The sequence below is a fragment of the Colletotrichum fioriniae genome (assembly GCF_027942845.1).
Source record: "Colletotrichum fioriniae strain IMI 355084 chromosome Unknown scaffold_5, whole genome shotgun sequence".
Classification (NCBI taxonomy): domain Eukaryota; kingdom Fungi; phylum Ascomycota; class Sordariomycetes; order Glomerellales; family Glomerellaceae; genus Colletotrichum; species Colletotrichum fioriniae.
In genome coordinates this window covers 1,353,340-1,369,632 of record NW_027076841.1, presented here as the reverse complement: position 1 = coordinate 1,369,632, position 16,293 = coordinate 1,353,340, and the positions used below count along the sequence as shown (strand labels likewise).

The window sequence follows — 16,293 nt, the reverse complement described above, 5'->3', positions numbered from 1 at the left end:
CAGGGCGGGATTCTGCAAATGTGTAAGTAATGCACCTCAGCCAGTTGTGTGTCAGCATAACAGCAGTACTCACATAGAGTATTGAAAAAACATATTCGCACGCTCGTAAAGAATTCCAGTGGCCCGAGGGTATATCGTCGTCGTAGCGACCCAAGCCTTTTCGTGTACCAAAACAAATGGTGAAGGACAATCCAAATGCAATCATCCAGGCAAAGAACATAATCTTATCGTCCCAGCTGACATTTCTGACAATCCATCGCCGGCAGAACAGACGGGCAGCAACCATGACACTCGCTAAGACGAATGTTGCGGCTGTCACGGCAAAGACTGCCGGACCGCGATCCGGGACGCTATCATCTGCGGCATCGGCAGATGACATGCTCGGCGAGAAGTGGCGACCAACCTGGGGAGCTCGAGGGAGATTCACCACCACGGAGGTTTGGCGAGAGGTGTAGGGTGGTTAACTAGACACCGATGACAACCATGCCATGACTTTGGGCTCTGACACATGGACGCAGTCGAATGAGTTGGTGTTGGCGCGCAATTTCGCTCGATGTCGAAAAACCTCGGATGGACAGGGTCGGTGGTGGTGCTACTGTTCGCGGGGTGAGATCAGAAAAGCGGAGGGGCTCTAAAGCTTTGTTCTGGCGGATTCGAGGCGTTTTTGGAGAAAAAGTCGGGGTCGGGCGAATTCGTCAATGCAGAGTGCAAGTCCTAGTGAATCGGGCGGAACGCAAAAGGCTGGAGTAGGGAAGTTGTGAGTTTGAGCGTCGGGTAGCAGTCGTCCAATCCTTCTAGCTGCAAGCTTGCGCGAATATCTTCGTAACCGGCAGTTCGAGTGGTGTGTGATGTCCGACAAAGCCGCGGCGCGTAATTGGCAGACACGGAGGGCGCAGCGTCATACAAGCCGTTGGCGAGGTTAGCGGCAGTGGAGGCGAAGACGGCCGGCAAGGCAAACGTAACGAAGATTGCTGGCCGTAAGCGAGGGACACAGATAGACAGGCCAGCAGGAGAAGCTCTGAATGTTTGGCGAGGGGGAGAAGGGGAGGAAAAGAGTGTCGAGATAGAAAAGTCGAAAATACGGGATGGGATAGTTGGAGCAAAGAACTACAGCTTTCGTCGAGGCGAGTTAAACCGTAAGTGATATTGGGCGCCTTCTCTGCAGGCTAATGCTTGTCTAAGGTGTGGTGCCGGTTCGGTAATGGCTGGTTGGACAGTTGACTTGTGGATGGTTTGCGTTGACGGGGCCGTCGCGTGGGCTGGTGGACTCGTGCTCCTCTTTCAGTTGTCGCGGTTGCATTCCCACCGCCTATGGCAGCCGTTGCAGAGTTTTCCGATCGAGGACAAAGGCGAGCCGCGATGGAGGTTGTAGTTCTGGCGAAAAGATACTTTGGTAGGTACTATGGGGTCCCTTGGTACAATGGAGCGTCTGAGTGGGTGACGATGCGGATTGATGGGGACCAGAGGCAGGGCGGTCGTGGCGGGCTGAGCTCGTGGGAGTGGCAGAGCGAGATTGGTCGTGGGCCCTTTGGAGTCTCCAGTACCGCGGGAATCCACCGTGGCGGTGACTGGCAATGGTCACTGGTTGACTGACTGGACTGGTTGGACTGAAGTGATGCGGGATACCTAGGATGACCAGACGTGGAGGACAGGTGGTGATGACAACCTGTCCGTAGGTTCTAACCGTTTGGATTGAATTAGGTTCAAAACTACCCGTTGTGTGGTGCGTACTAGGAGATATGGTTTGATGGGCAAAAGGCAATAATATGCGTATCGGGTCGGGTCGGTGGTCGGTGGACGAAGGAGACGTGAGGGAAGTCGAAAGAGGCGGGAAAATCAAACGGTGTGCTGCGGCGGTGGAACTTCCGCAGGTTCGGCGGTGCGCATTGGCGTGTTGGAAGTTTGGAACTCCTGTCAGTCACTGCGTACTGCGTAGAATCAGCCGGTCTTTTCTCTTTTTTCTTTCTGCAAACCTTGTGCGAGGACGGGAGGCAGAAGAGGAGGAGAGACGGAAGAAACGTTGGGTTCGCGCCAGGCCGTTCAGTGCTAGGTCAGCAAACCTCGGGCGATACTTGGCAGCTGGGTGCTTGCAGATGCGAAGGGAAAGTACCCACAGCGAATGAGGTACTTTGAGTACATAGTCAAAGTAAGTACTTGGCAAAAGAATGGAATGCGGCGGGCTTGCAGTAGCGTAGACACTACCCTAGGCACTCCGTAGCCGGTACGGACTGGCGCAATAATGGGCGGTGGGCGATGACATAGAAACGTCGATCCTCGGCGCCCTACAAGCCAATCAGCCATCTGGTCACGGCGGGTTTACCCCGGATTCTGGACCTTTTCGGGCCAAGTTGGACGAGGATTCAATGGACTCCTCCCACCCGGACCCAGGCACACCCAGGATGAGAGATTGTGAGACGAGGAAAAGCTTCTTAGCCTCCTCCATCGCTCTGCTCCATGATCCATCTGCAACTTGCAAGGATACAAAAGGTTGCAGGGACTGACTGCGAGGAGAGGGGGAAAAAGGAAAAAGAGCACTTCAACAGAATGGGAGTAGGAGTGAGCATTGAGCGGCAAGTGGCTCGGGAAAAGGCGGGTTTGTACTTTGTAGTGCACTACGTACCTTATCCGTAAGAAACCTTGGGCCGGAAGTCGAAAAAGTGATCCAATATCTGCACCCCATAGTACTCCGTATAGTAGGCACTTTACCCAGTACTCTATCCGTCAGGCAAGCCGCAAGGTGATGGTAACCGGAGCCGAGAGGGAAGGGAGGGACTCAGGGAGACCTTGAGAATTGGCAACCTTGAAAACGAAAGATAGCCAGTCATCCGCTCCACAAGATCAATCCACTCGAGAGAATTACTAAGGATGGCTGCCCACAAAACCGGTTGACGACTCGCAGCTTCTCCCCCTTTCCCCTCAGTGGCCTCCAGTGTTGAGTGGCCTCCGTTGCGTGACTCCGTACGAAGCAGTGGAAGCCTCCCGCTTTTGGCCCATTGAGGGTGCGAGTCCGAAGTCTTGTCGTCGAGTCCTGAAAAGCAGGATCCGGCTCATTGGGAACGCCAACCTAAACTGAGTCAATGGTCTTTTGCCACAACTCGCCCTCCTCATCATCCGAGATCCCATTCCCTGCCTTGAGGCCGATTGTGTTCCGCCCAGAATACCTCTCGTCGGCTTGTCTATCTGCCTCGGCGATATCGTGGTGCAATATCGAGGTATTCCGTGGAGAGACAAGAAAAAACACGCAAGTGTGGATGGCGTCCTAGTAGAGTGGAGAAACGTCACTTCGTTCCGTGTTTCTATTTGCGGCATCAGAGGACGGGACAGTGAGAAAGGAAGTAAGAAAATTAAAGACCAAAAAAAAAAACCCCTTCGCCGAAGCAATGCCCGAAGGCCGATGAATGCCAAGACTTTTCTGGCCCAGGCGTTTAATGCAATGCAAACCGCTCACTGCCAGATGCTGTGTCCTGTGGCCTTTGGTGGCAGATGCTTGGCTGATTGCGAAGTGCGGTGGACTCGCTCCTTGACTCCGTAGTGCACCCGAATTCGAATGTGGCCCCCAGCATGGCGCGATAAATGGACCGAAGGACGAGCGGGACTCGCTGGACCTTAAGCTTGTCAAAGCGGGTTGATAATCGATCTGCGGCGTGCCAATATCTGCGTCGCCCAAGCAGCGAATACGGACCCCTTTGTCGATCGGGTGGAGGGATTTGAAAACAGGAGGTGAAGCCTGAAGCTTGAAGTGAAGGCTGGAGGAATGAGTGGGAGCCAAGGAGCCACAAGAATGCAGGACAAGCGAGGCGCGACGCAGATACGGCATACTGACAATCGCGGGCCAGTAGAAAACGGTCGCTTGCAGCCGCCCGTTTGTGACATTTGTGACAATCGGATGTGAGGCACCTCAAGTACCGTACCGAGTAAGGCACCTAACGGGAGGAATATGGAAACGAGCCTGGAAGGAACAAAGAACGGCCTCAGTTTGGGACGGAAGGAAAGACGAACGGGACGCTTGGTGGCGGTGACGGTTTTCTGGAAACTGCGGAGGAACGAACAGACATTCTGGGCAGGCACGCCGCACGTCTGACTCCAGGTGTTCCTGCCGTATTAACTTGGCTCTGTCTCTCACGTGCCCATCCATGTATTCGTACCTTAGCTTAGCACCTTGGTTTTGGTGAGACGGACTTTTGCCATTTTGCCTCCTCGCTTTCGGAACCGTCACTTGACGTACACACTACAAAGTGACACACATCTAGATGGCAGGGAACGTGGTGTCGATAAAGTTACCGACAACCCGTCACTCTACACGTCGGCCAAGGCATTCAATCGAATGCGATGTCACCTTCAGCCACGATCGGTATTTGGTCTTCCAATGAGAGTGTCCGACCTTGCTCGTCTTTGTTTTGCGCCTTCAACGGCGGCACATGACGTTGCCTCTTGCACCACCCCCGCTTACCCAGGTGCCCAACCGCCAACGCAACAATCCCCTTGTTCCAAGTAGTGTACGTAGTAGCTGACCTTTCTCGAATCTCGGCAACGGTTTGTCTACATCTCCATCTCTCCGCGGCTACATTGTCTACCAGTGCCACTTCCCTTCCGTTTCCGGATCACCCTTTGACCAAAACTAGACAATAAACCCGCCCCGTCCTATCTTTTGACACTTTTTTGTTTTGTTTTTTTTGGCTCTGCAACAAGCTCACGGTGGCGTCCGTGCCAGAGAACAGACAGCGCCCAAAGACCTTGCGAGCTTTTAAACTATACCTCGGCTGACCTTACTGCGGTATCACGGTCCTTGCGTTGCACAATCAATACATTCATTCTCTATGGATACGTGTTGTGTACTCACACAACTATTGTCCATGAAATTCGAGGGCTTCAAGCATGTGGCCAAGTCATCTGCTTGATTCGTGAACGAACTGCTACTGGGAAGCCACAGGCTTTACTACTAACCCCCCGGCTCGAGTCAAGAGATCGCCCGCTTTCGAAACTGAACCTCGTCAACATTATGCCCGCACCATGGGGAAACAACGTCATCCGAACCGTTGCGAAAGAACCTTCTTTTGATCTCGTTGAATCAATCCCACGTCCGAGCACAACCCCCGATCCTAGACTCCACGGCGGAATGTCCACCCGATCAGCCTACCCTGGGCCAGCACCAGTCTTGACTCTTGAAAAGCTGAGCCTCAGCAAGCAATCATCGATAACCTCCTTCTGCCATCGTGGCCACGGCCCGCACCAGATATCGGATCGTCAACTACAGCCCACCACGCAGTTTCCACCAACTGCAACCCAAAAGTTTCAAGATGATGACCTTGAGAGAATTCGAACTGGGACTTTGAGGGACTTTCAGGACAACCAACTTTTTTTTTCTTCGTGGTTGGTCGCCGCCCACTGGCTGCTTTGCACCTAAGGACCGCCATCACTGCAATAAACTGGACTGATGTGAAAGCCAAGCATTTTCTACAGGCTCTACGAGTCAGTCTCCGTGGAAGCACCCAACCTCGTACGAGTTTGACCCCTCCAAAGACTTCCGATGCCAAGAAAATTGGCAGCTGTCCATGGAGGAAACGTAATCGGTGCGCTCACTACCGCCGGCAGGCAACCAGCTCAGTGTCTGTGCCATACGAACTCACGGTCAATGTCCGTTTCGCTGCTACCAGCCGGATTAGAGCAGGGCGAGCATACTTCCCAATGCGACCAAGGACACCTTTGACAGGGCGGTTGAGAGTTCCCGACAATTACAAGCATACCCACACAACATATGCTACGCGCACGTTTCTACAGCAGTTGCATCCCACAACCTACGATACTGTCTGAAACTTTTGAACAGCTCACCCGCTGCGCTGCCTCGGCCTGCCTCGACACCAAAAACAGCATACAGGACTTATTCGGTCTACCATGCGTTGAAGTTTTCTGGGAATCTCCATGTAAGCATGTTTCTTCTCGGTGCCAAAAGTCGATCTTTGTTTAATTCGGCAAGAATAACCCGAGAATGACGAATGTGCATAGTGCAGGTAGACATGGCGACTTAATTCTCATGGCAGCATGGCACATTGCGATTAACGCCTCACAAACCCACATTTAAACAAGCTGTTACTGTGTATATCAAGCAAAGGTAATCGTGATCTCCCGTCTTGCGTATAGGGCGGAGTCATCCATGGGTACCATAGAGACGAGTTCATCACCATCACGGCTCCAGCCTATTTTGAACACGATGTCCCCCATATGCTCTCGGGCTACCCAGCCGCATGCTTTGCTGCCGTCAAGTCTTGAGCTTCGCTACTGCATCCGGTCGAGGTCGACTTCATCTGACTCGTGATCGCGGCTATTCATCCCTATTCAACAAAACTAGGTTTCGGGAGCCAACCCGCAACTTACAAGTAACCCAATGGGCAGTCTGAGGTGTCAACACCTGTGGATCGTCGAGTCAGCTTTGATGTTTTGACCTCTGTCTACCGTGTTTCGCTCGCACGTGTTATATATGTAACTGGGAACACTATTTGATTGAGAGAGAGTGGTAGATTCAGAGTCAGCTTCAGCCCTACACTAACTATCGACCTACGCAGTATTGACTTGTGGCAGCACCGCCCTCGAACTTCTCGGACTATTCTATAGGCAGAAGCTTGTCTTGCCTGAGTTTGCGAGCTGCTGGGCAGTCGAGGTTTTTTGCCTTGCGGGTCGGCCGCGACGAATGTTTCTGTGATAGGAAAGTCGTGCCGCATACAGGTTGAGGCTCTGTTCGCGTCGTGTCAAGGTAGGAAGATGGCAGGCTGAAAGGGTTACAGTGAGTTGAGAATACGGGCACGTGGCTTTTACAAAACCGCTAGCCGCGAGACCAGGTCGGAGATATTCACAACGACTTGGCGAAGGGGCTCTACTCTTGATATCTCAGCGTCGTGTGCTGGTGCTGGGTAGATATTCTGGGGATGGTGTGAATGGTCATACCGGAGGGGAAAGGGCTGCTAGTCTCTCTCACTCTGCCTGCGGTCTCCTTCAAATAACATTCCTCTAGCAGTAAGACCTTGCCCTCTGACAGTTGTATTTCGGTCATCATGCTGGGATCAAGTATTCCGTTGCTTTAAAATTTGGCACGACCTCTCTTTTTTACTACCTGTATGATGGTAGACCATCCTGATTACCGTTTTCGAGACAGTGGTATAGCCATCCTTGGCTACGTGGAATTGGTTGTGAATAGGGGAGTGTTGAGATTTCTCGACGGAGGCTAGGCTCGAGATGGGTTTCATGTGATGCCTGTTACCGTATCCAAGTTGAAATGACGTTGGACGATTCTTCCTCGGTCTTGCAGTCAAGCGGAAAGGCCTACAGCCCCGAGATATCATCACTTACTGTAAACCAGGGTCCTTTCTCGCAGATATTCAGCAGATGTTGTGGGGTTCCATTCCGCCCAAAGCTTTGCCGTTGATGACGTTGGGAGTGCCCCTAGAAGATGATGCTGACCTTGTTGGACTATAGTGACTTGGAATGTTTGGAATGGGAAAGTGTGAGTTGAACGCCTCTCTGAGTAGTAGGTTCTGAATGTCAATTATGGTGGGTATATTCAGCTATATTCACGCCGTCCATCTGGTTCTATTTAGTTTGAGATTGCCTCATGTATGCCGCGCTCGTCTGGAGGTTGATGATGGTTCTCAAGCGTCCCGGCCTTAATCAGAGGTGATCATATTTCCTTCATCGCTTCCCATTCCACGTAAATTTTATCGCTAGTCCCTTGTAGATTAGCACAAGTTTCTCACTGAAAAAATTCTTCTGCATGGATCTCATTCTCATCACGAAAAGGAGAAGAGAAGAGACATCGGTCCACCCCACCCAGACGGACTCGAGAGCCGTAATGCCATGCTAGTTTCCTTAGAAGGCTTTTGTGACATACCTCGCTTAATTGGGTGAGTGTTTTAAAGTCAATGGTGGTTTATCTTCGTGCTGGTCGTATCTTTACAGGTGCTCAATCGGTGGGCACTATATAGGGGCTTGCTGTTCGTCGTTGTTGACTCGGACCTGGCCCTCGGAACTGAGCCTTAGAAGAGCCATGTGGATGGAATATCGTGTTGTTCCACTTCAGATCTATCTATGTTCTTATTTCATTATCCAATTGCGAAAGAAAACCTCTCGTGTCTCTGGTAGTAGGAATCCCTGCACCATCAGGTACGTGAAGGTTAGGATATGATCTTGACCACATCAACCACAGGCAATCCAACCGAGACACGGTAAGAGTAATTTCCTAACTGATCTTGAGCTCCTCCCTATGTTAAGATGCGTGCACCATATTAGCCTTCCTGATTATCGAGCTTACTGCGGTAGCTTCCTTGCCCTCGAATCGAGGTAGATTATGTAGGCCATAGAATCGTGTGTTTAGGCTTGTTACAATTCGAGTAGGATTCCTACTATCAATTCAGCAGCGAGGGTGGACATGTCGGAGGCTATTCATTACTTCACTATAAAAGTTCCCTGTAGCACTGCCTCCTGGTGGAAATATGCTCTTCGTCCTCCAAGGACGGCGGATGAGTTGCGTGTTTAAGTAGGCATGGCATACGAGGGGGCATCTGGATGCAGTGGGAAATAGTAAACGAACGTTTCAACATGCAGCCAAAGGCTTCATTTGATGTGTCCACGTTGCTTAAGTACGGAGCTAAACTCAAGGCATGTCTTTGCCATGTGTGCTATCTCACTTGGTGCTTTTCGATACACTTGCTGAAACCTTCGATGCCATGCACTCAAGACATCTGGAACTAGCTCAACTAGATAACATCACACTCGCCGGAATGTAATAAGTTATAGAGCCGCTTCTGTTCTGCTCTTGAGTGAATCACTGTTACTATTACTCCCAGGTTTCAATGTCAATGCAAAGCTAGAAAGCCAACGGGTGTATACACCACTTTTGCAATTTCAGTATACTAGACGCAGCCTGGCGGGAAGTGATACATTGATCTCCTCATAGCACGTTCAGAATTACGGAATACCGCAGTGTGACTCAATAGTCAGCAACTACCTCCCAGTTGACTTTGCAAATGAAGTGGTATCCCGTTTCCTATGTAGGCTGCCATATACATCCTCAAACAACGACGAAAGTGCATTACTCTGCCTCAACAACACCCGTGCCTGGTCTCTTGTAACTAATCTTCAACATCCTGAGATGTTGATCAATTTCAAGCGCTTCACCCATATAAACTGAATAGAGCAGTGTACCCGAGTAAGTGCAAGTTTCCAGCCGGTTCTCAAGAAAGCAGCGCGGGGGAGACCAAAGAATTCAAGTTGACGTGTCAGTAGACTCTTATTTATATGGCCATACACCTCTGTCAACTGAGCAACCATGAGAGCTTGTTCAGTCGAGAATTCCAGACGAGGGTGAAGTCACCCTCTTCCGGACAATTACGGCTCTTGAGTCTCTAATATGGTCTCGATTTTCTCCTAGGATCGAATTAAGGAACGACCGTTGGCTATGAAATCTCCTGTGTCTTGCCAGAGATACGAAAGCCATTCTGACATCGCGTATCAGCGGCATAACGTTTAAGCTGTCTTCTATAGGATCCATGGACTACGCAGCGCTGTCAAGTCTCGGACAAATTGCTGGAATCATAAATTCAGGGCCTAGAACACTCTAGGTACGGTCACCAGCTATAGTATCTGCCACACCAAGCGACGAACTCGCAACCAACTAATGCCATCACATCACGACAGATACGTCGTCGCCGCCTGTTCTCCCAATCAAACTCTTCCAAATCCATATTGTTTTCCCTCCGACTACATCTTTTCCCCGCAAACCCCACAATGTAGCATCACATCGTACAACCTTCAGGGCTTCAAACCCAGGCATTCCGAAGGATGAACAACCTCCGGAACCAACATCCTCAAGTCCTCCTCAGTAACGTGGGCCCCTTACCTATCATGCACGACGCGCGCCGCCGATCATGTGGGTGATACCTCCCGTCCAACCTCCGAAGGTTACTCAACCCACGGAAAACCAACATCAATTACAATACGACCGCCAGCCGTTAACGGTTTCCTTTTCCACCCGTCCATTTCCATATTCCCTCGGTACGTTGGCTGACCCTCGCGGACCAACACACCTGTGACCTTAATCCTTCATCCTATTGATCCTTCTATAAGACGATCATCATATCAAAGCGTCCTTTAAATGCCCCCCCCTTCCCTCTCAGCTGAATAAACACCCCAGTCACAAGCGCTAAACCCAATAGAGAACGAAGCCGTCTTGGAACCATTGCTTCTTCTTTTATTTCTCTTCCCCGCATTATTACCTTGCAGCTTTTCCCCTCGTTCTGGCTCTCGTTCGAATACTACCTCGCCAGGCCTAACGGCACGACCTGCTGACCTCACCGGAGAAGCCCCAGACCACCCCTCAAAACTGATCACTGCGAATCCCACCTCGTTCTCGAATGTAGGTACGGAGTTTCCGCACTCCCGTTCACGTCCAGGTGGTCCTTAACCCTAACCTCAATACCACCTTATTACCAACCCCCATAACATCCATAAGAAAAGCCGTGTTATATCCCCCCCTTCCATTCCCTTCTCCACCTTCTCCGCTCTCGTCACCGCCGCCGCTGCCGCTGTCGCTTCTTCCCTTCCTTCCACTTCGAGGGCCTAAGATGCGACGGCCCGATGCTCCGTGACAAAAAGAGACAGATGGAAAATCACACAGAAGGGCCCCATTGGTGTCTCATTCGCTATGCTAATTTGCCCACCCCCCTCCATCCAACTCAATCGAGGAGCCATGTAACCACGGAGCCGCATGCACCGTCCCTACACACCCTCTTCTTCGCCGACGCAATAAGGGGAAGGGAAAAAATGAAGAAGAAGAAACCCTGATCTGCAAAGAAAGGCGCAGACTGTGCCATTCATGCTTCTTCCTCTCGAACACGTTCCGTCCCGCCTGCCAAATACCGAGGCTGGCTTGGGCTTAGGCTTGGCTATGGCTTTTCACACAAGGTTGCAAGGCAACGGCATCGACGCTTTCGCTGGCTGACCCGTTACACAAGAGTACTCTGACCTAGCAGTAACGGCACGAGACTACCCTCCTCGGCTTCCCCTCAATTTCCCCTCAATCCTTTCCGTTTTCCCCGCCATGCACCACATTTGCTGGGGAGGATGGGTTAGCGACGCATCTCGGTGTTAGCGACCGAGATTCAACTAGAATCTATCCTACAGCCCTTTCCCCGGACTAGCCCCAAGGTCCCAAGCCTTAGGTCCTCAGATCAGGAACAGGAACTGTTGCTTCCTGTGCAGTGAATCAATGCCAAGATATAATTAATAGTGAGCATGTCTTTCTGCAGATGCTGCTGGTAGTGAAGGTAGCTAAGGAGTCACACAAAGTTCCTTGGCGGATGTTCATCTCCATGCGTGAACCAACATCCGTAAGCTTGGCAACGTAGATGCCGTAGAAAAGATATCTCGGGGAATAGTGTCATACTTGCAGAAACCATGGTTCGGTAACTCAGGGGTCCGATCGGATCAGACCGATGCGTTTGGATGGCGTAGAACGGCGCTATGCTCGGTATTTGATTCCTCACTGTCTTTCAATTGTACAGCAAGTGACATGATGTCAATTAAGGGATAGTCCATATCGGGAGTAATGGTGATTTTGGTAGATTTGTTTGAATTGTTTGTGACAAGCTCCGATAAGCGTATACTTGGACGAGTCTCGAACTCTCAAAGGCTCAAAACACCTAAGCGGGGCCACAGCAGGGCCATATGAGTTGCTAACAAGAATGGCTACCTTCTCCTACTCTGCGAAACCGCAGACCCTCTCTTCTCAGTGAAGAAGCACTCAGCCAGAAAGGCATGGACTCTGCGTGCCTATTATTCATCTTACACGTGCCCCCGAGTAAACAAGTGATCCAAACTCCCACGCATGCTAGATCATTCCTTCATCAAGAGCTCCCCCAGAAGTGCCGTTTCCATCCTCATGAGCCTTTTGCTTTTTGTTTCCAAACATCTAAATGATGGCCGCTGCCACTAGGTGTTGACCCCGACATCCAAAAGAAAATTCGCGTTCAAATACGGAGGTATCGTGGCGACATACGAATGGCCGCGGCGTTGACTGAAAGCCGGAACCACATGAAACCGTTGAATCGTACAAAACCCTACTGCGACGCTCCAGTACCACCGAAAAAGAAGTCAAGCTCACTGCCTGGGCCCCGAGCGAATTGGTGCTCGTTTTCCGCGAGTTGCTCCAGGAGGCTCAAGAATGGGTCCTTCTCCTCACCTGGGCCGGTGCCAGTGCTTCCGTTGTTGCTCTTGTTTCCAGGACTGGGTGCGGCGACACCGGCGACCTTGTTTCCACCTTCGTCCCCATGCCACGCGGCTGGACTTCCAAATGCATTTGTAGGCAGCCCGCCAAACATGGGGTCATTGTAGTTGCCCCCTGCCTCGTTGTTCCCACTTGCCCCCGGCGTGGCAAAGCTGAACTGCGGAGAGAAGGAGTTTGAAGAGAGCGCCGGCATGTTGCCTTGCTGGTGGCTCTGAGGTCCGAGAGAAAAGCCTGCCGCCGCCGCCGCCGCCACGGCTGCGTTGTTGGCTGCAGCTTCGTCGTATTGTCCGTGTGAGGCAGACATTGAAGGGTGCTCCATGGTCTCGGGATGAGGAGGCAGAGATGTGGGCGTCGCCAGCATTCCCGGTGACGGATGAGATGCCATAGTAGGGGTTGGGTGTGAAAAGGAGTGGCGGACATGAGAAGGCGTTGGCAAGCCATGCGGACGCGCCATATGACTCGTGCTGAGCGGTGAGAGGATTTTGGCATCTGGACGCTTTCGGCCAGATGGGGCTGTGTTCTTGCGCTTGAGGCTCGGTCGCTCAGGCTCGTTTATACTGTTGGCACGAGGCGCGTAAAGATCGTGACCTGTATAGGTGTCTGTGGTGAAGTCGACAATCACATCAGAAAGGCTCAAATTTGCTGCGTCAAAATTGAAAGTCTGGCCACCGGGCCCGCCAATATTCGAGTAGCGATCGAAAAAGTCCTCGAGGTGGAATGCCGGAGAATATCGCATAGGATTGTTTGCAAGGCTTTTGACCAGTTCGGAATGAGCATTGTAGATTCCTTGCAGTGTTTCCCTCTGATGTTGGACACTTGCCCAAGCGTACCGGAGCTCGCTCAGTTGCTGCATCTCTCTGGACAGAAAGTCTGCTGACATGCTGAACACAGTCGAGTCACCATTGCCATTCTTGTTGTAGTGGGCACCGTGAATGTGGACTGTGCCGGCGGTGCATATGCAATAGCCAACGAAAGCCGGCCATTCAATTGTGCCGGTCTGCTTTCCAAGTTCGACAAGCTCAGATATTGCGTTCGCGTGCAGAAAACACATATTCGTTGCTTCAATCTGCCAAGATTGGTGCTGACCGGTTCCGGCGAGTTCAGCGAGGTCGATGGGTAGAAATGGTCGGTAGATGAGGCAGTGAATGAGGTGGTAGATGAGCTTGCTTAAAACCAGAATCGTCGAGTCGGGCTGACCGAACAGCGTGTCGAGGCTTGAAAAAACGTCCTCGGTGCCGGAAGCCCAAATGTCCAAATCTTGACGAATCTTTGACAGATTTGAAAGTGAGTGCCACGGAAAATGAGAGTCGCCCTTGACACCTCCAGCAGCTAGGTAGCGATTTGTTATACCAAGAATCCGGCTAATGTCGATAAGCATTCCCGTGCTACCTTGAGACTTCTTCCCGCTTCCCTGGAGGAACTGCAGGTTGGACCCGGACTGAAAGAACTCGCCATCGATCGGGGGTACCGAAGGGTTCGGTGACCAACACGGAAGCCGGAGAAGGATGGTCTTGTCGCCGATGAGAGATGGACGCTTGGAGCCGCAAGCAAGAAAACGGTCGAGTAAGTAACATGTCCAGAAAAGTCTCCTCCTCATTTCTCGTTCCACCGGCGTTACGCGTGCATTATTGTCCATCTCGCGATGAGTTTCGAGAGCCATTGCCATCCCAACTGCATTTGCTGGACATCGTGTTAGCATCTCAATTTCCAATGGGGATCCTAGTTTCCGTGACCTACTCATCAGCATATACGCCTTCTTGCCCTTCCCTGCTGCAGTGAAGGCGATGACCAGCAGGAGAAGAGCCTGTAGGGCGTCGACCGAAGGCTCATCGGTGTCAATCTCTGCTCTGGCACGCGAAGCGAAGTCTTCACTCAGATGTACAGCTGACTGGTATCCACTAGGATGTGGTGTGTATCTAATGATTCGGTCAGCGACTTCAATGAGTTGTTGATGTTGACTCTTACCTTGCAGCAACAGCGTAGATCCCGTGAACTAAGTAATTCGGTAATTGGTTTAGTTGAAGTCGTTGCCGGACAGATGATTCGTCTAAGATGTGATAGGGTTTGGAGTGAAAACGCGAGAAGTAGGTGTCTAGCAACGCGTCGGGTTGAACGGTAGGCGGTGAAGGTTCACTGGCAAAGTCAGTCCATCTGTCCACCTGGAATTCTCGCTCAAATATCATGGCCTACCTTGCCGGAGCTGGCGAGTAAACGGCAGACTCGTCAGCGTCTACTTTGGTGTCCAATGCTATACGCTTGGGATTTGGGTCATCGTCGGGAATGTCGTCTGCTCGTGAGGTTTCTTCATCCTTGATTCCTGCGGTAGTCGGCGTGGTTGGGGTCTGCTCCCCAGCATTCTTCTCTTTCAATTTTGCCTCCAGCCCATCGACCCTCTTCAACAGTGCTTCCAACACATCTGTCTTTGGCCCACGCTTTTTGGGCACGGCATCTAAAAGCAAGAGGAAAACACATCAGCCTCTTGAAACCTTCCTCAGTTCCATCTTTTATCTGTAAGCATGCAAAAGGTTGACTCACCGTATACGCAAGGGCACTGAAAAACTTGACAGGCCTCACATGATGGGCGTAGCCGGTTACACTTGATCTATGTTTATGTTAAGTCAGACTGTGGCCCTATAGTTTTGTATAAAAAATAAAATAAAAAAGGCTCTGGCCTGGGCGAGGCTGAGATGTCATCATTCTGTCTCACCTTGCGCTTGCGGCATGATTTGCAGTTCATAGACTCCCGAGGCTCATTGCTTAGTCGCCGGGTCGGTAGGCGCTCAATACCGACTTGAGGACGGGACATGGCCACAGGGTGAATTCCGGGAGGAGGAAGTCCGTTCATTGATTCGTATACAGACATCGACATCATCCAAAAGATTGGGTCGGTGATGGTAAAAAGGGATCTAGGGTCGTCGAATGGTTCGGAGCGGCGCCGGTAGACGTGGGGTGAAAATCCGTTGTTTTCAGCAAGCCGAGTAGCTAGCGTAGGCCGGTTGGAGAGCAAAGCTATTGTTGATCAGGTCATATCGAGGTGGCTTCAGAAAGGCCTGGCAGTCGTCTGGCCGGGCTGCCGTGAAGCAAATGAGCTGAGTTGAGAGGCTCACGATGAAGTGCAGAAGCACAGAAACCAGACAAGAGGCCGAGCTAATGGGACAGGATTGGGGACCGGTGAAGTTATGAAGTAAAGAAAGGTAAAGAGGTTGCCAGGCCGGGCCTAGTAGGTAAAATGATGACTGTCTTTCCCCCCAGCAGTCGTCTAGGAGTAGACATGTGGAGGTGGCTAGTGCAGCCGACTAGGGTGTGTTCGTCTCTCGTTGTTCTTGCGTGGAAAGCAGTTCGGATGCATCAAGCACAAGCAGCAGGGGATCAAAAGGGAACGGTTACAGAACCAGGGGGAAGAGATTGACAAGGAGCTCAAGTCCAATCAAGGCAGAGGAGAAGGGGAGGTTGCACGAAGGGGGCAGAAAAAAAAAGAGAAGAAGGCGAGCCGGGGTGGTAGCAGTGGACACTGGGCTCTAGAGAGATTCGAGGATGTCTGCTGTCCGGGCCTGGATCACCTCACAGAGTCTGGCAGGGAGAGTAAGTATAGGGTGGATATGTGAGTGATACGCAGGGTACGGATAGGTTGGCAGTTGGCAGGTATTAGCTTGGGGACGATGAGGAGAAGGAGGCCCAAAGAAAGGACCGAGGAAAGAATGAAGGTGCCGGAGAGAGAGTGAGAGAGGCACAGAAGGAGAGACTAGAGAGACCTCGGAGTGAGACTGGGAGAGGAGACACTCGGAGCAAGTCTGAAGAGGGGGGGGACGATGTTGGGGAAAGATGGGGCAAGGCAGGTTGCTGCTTCGGTAGCGTGGAGGCCGGGGTAGGGGCGGTTTGATCTCAGAGGCTTGTCTTGTTCTGTCCAAGGCCTCGATGCGACTGGGGAGCCGGGCTGGTGCTGGCAGACTGGGATGACGCCCGCCGTCCCTTGTCTCGTTTTCCTTCTTTTCCTTCGCTGTGCCCCGGACGAGAGACCCAGT

The 16,293-nt window shown here is 51.6% G+C and overlaps 1 protein-coding gene across 1 annotated transcript; it reads right to left on the bottom strand.

The window, feature by feature from the left end:
• Positions 1–12,104: 12,104 nt before the first annotated feature.
• N0V96_005067 (uncharacterized protein) lies at positions 12,105–14,012 on the bottom strand (the record flags this gene model as incomplete). The annotated part of the gene is made up of 2 exons (XM_065757292.1): positions 12,105–13,951; positions 14,009–14,012. 2 exons carry the CDS (start codon positions 14,010–14,012, stop codon positions 12,105–12,107), a joined length of 1,851 nt encoding a protein of 616 aa, XP_065614061.1.
• Between the last annotated feature and the right edge of the window lie 2,281 nt (positions 14,013–16,293).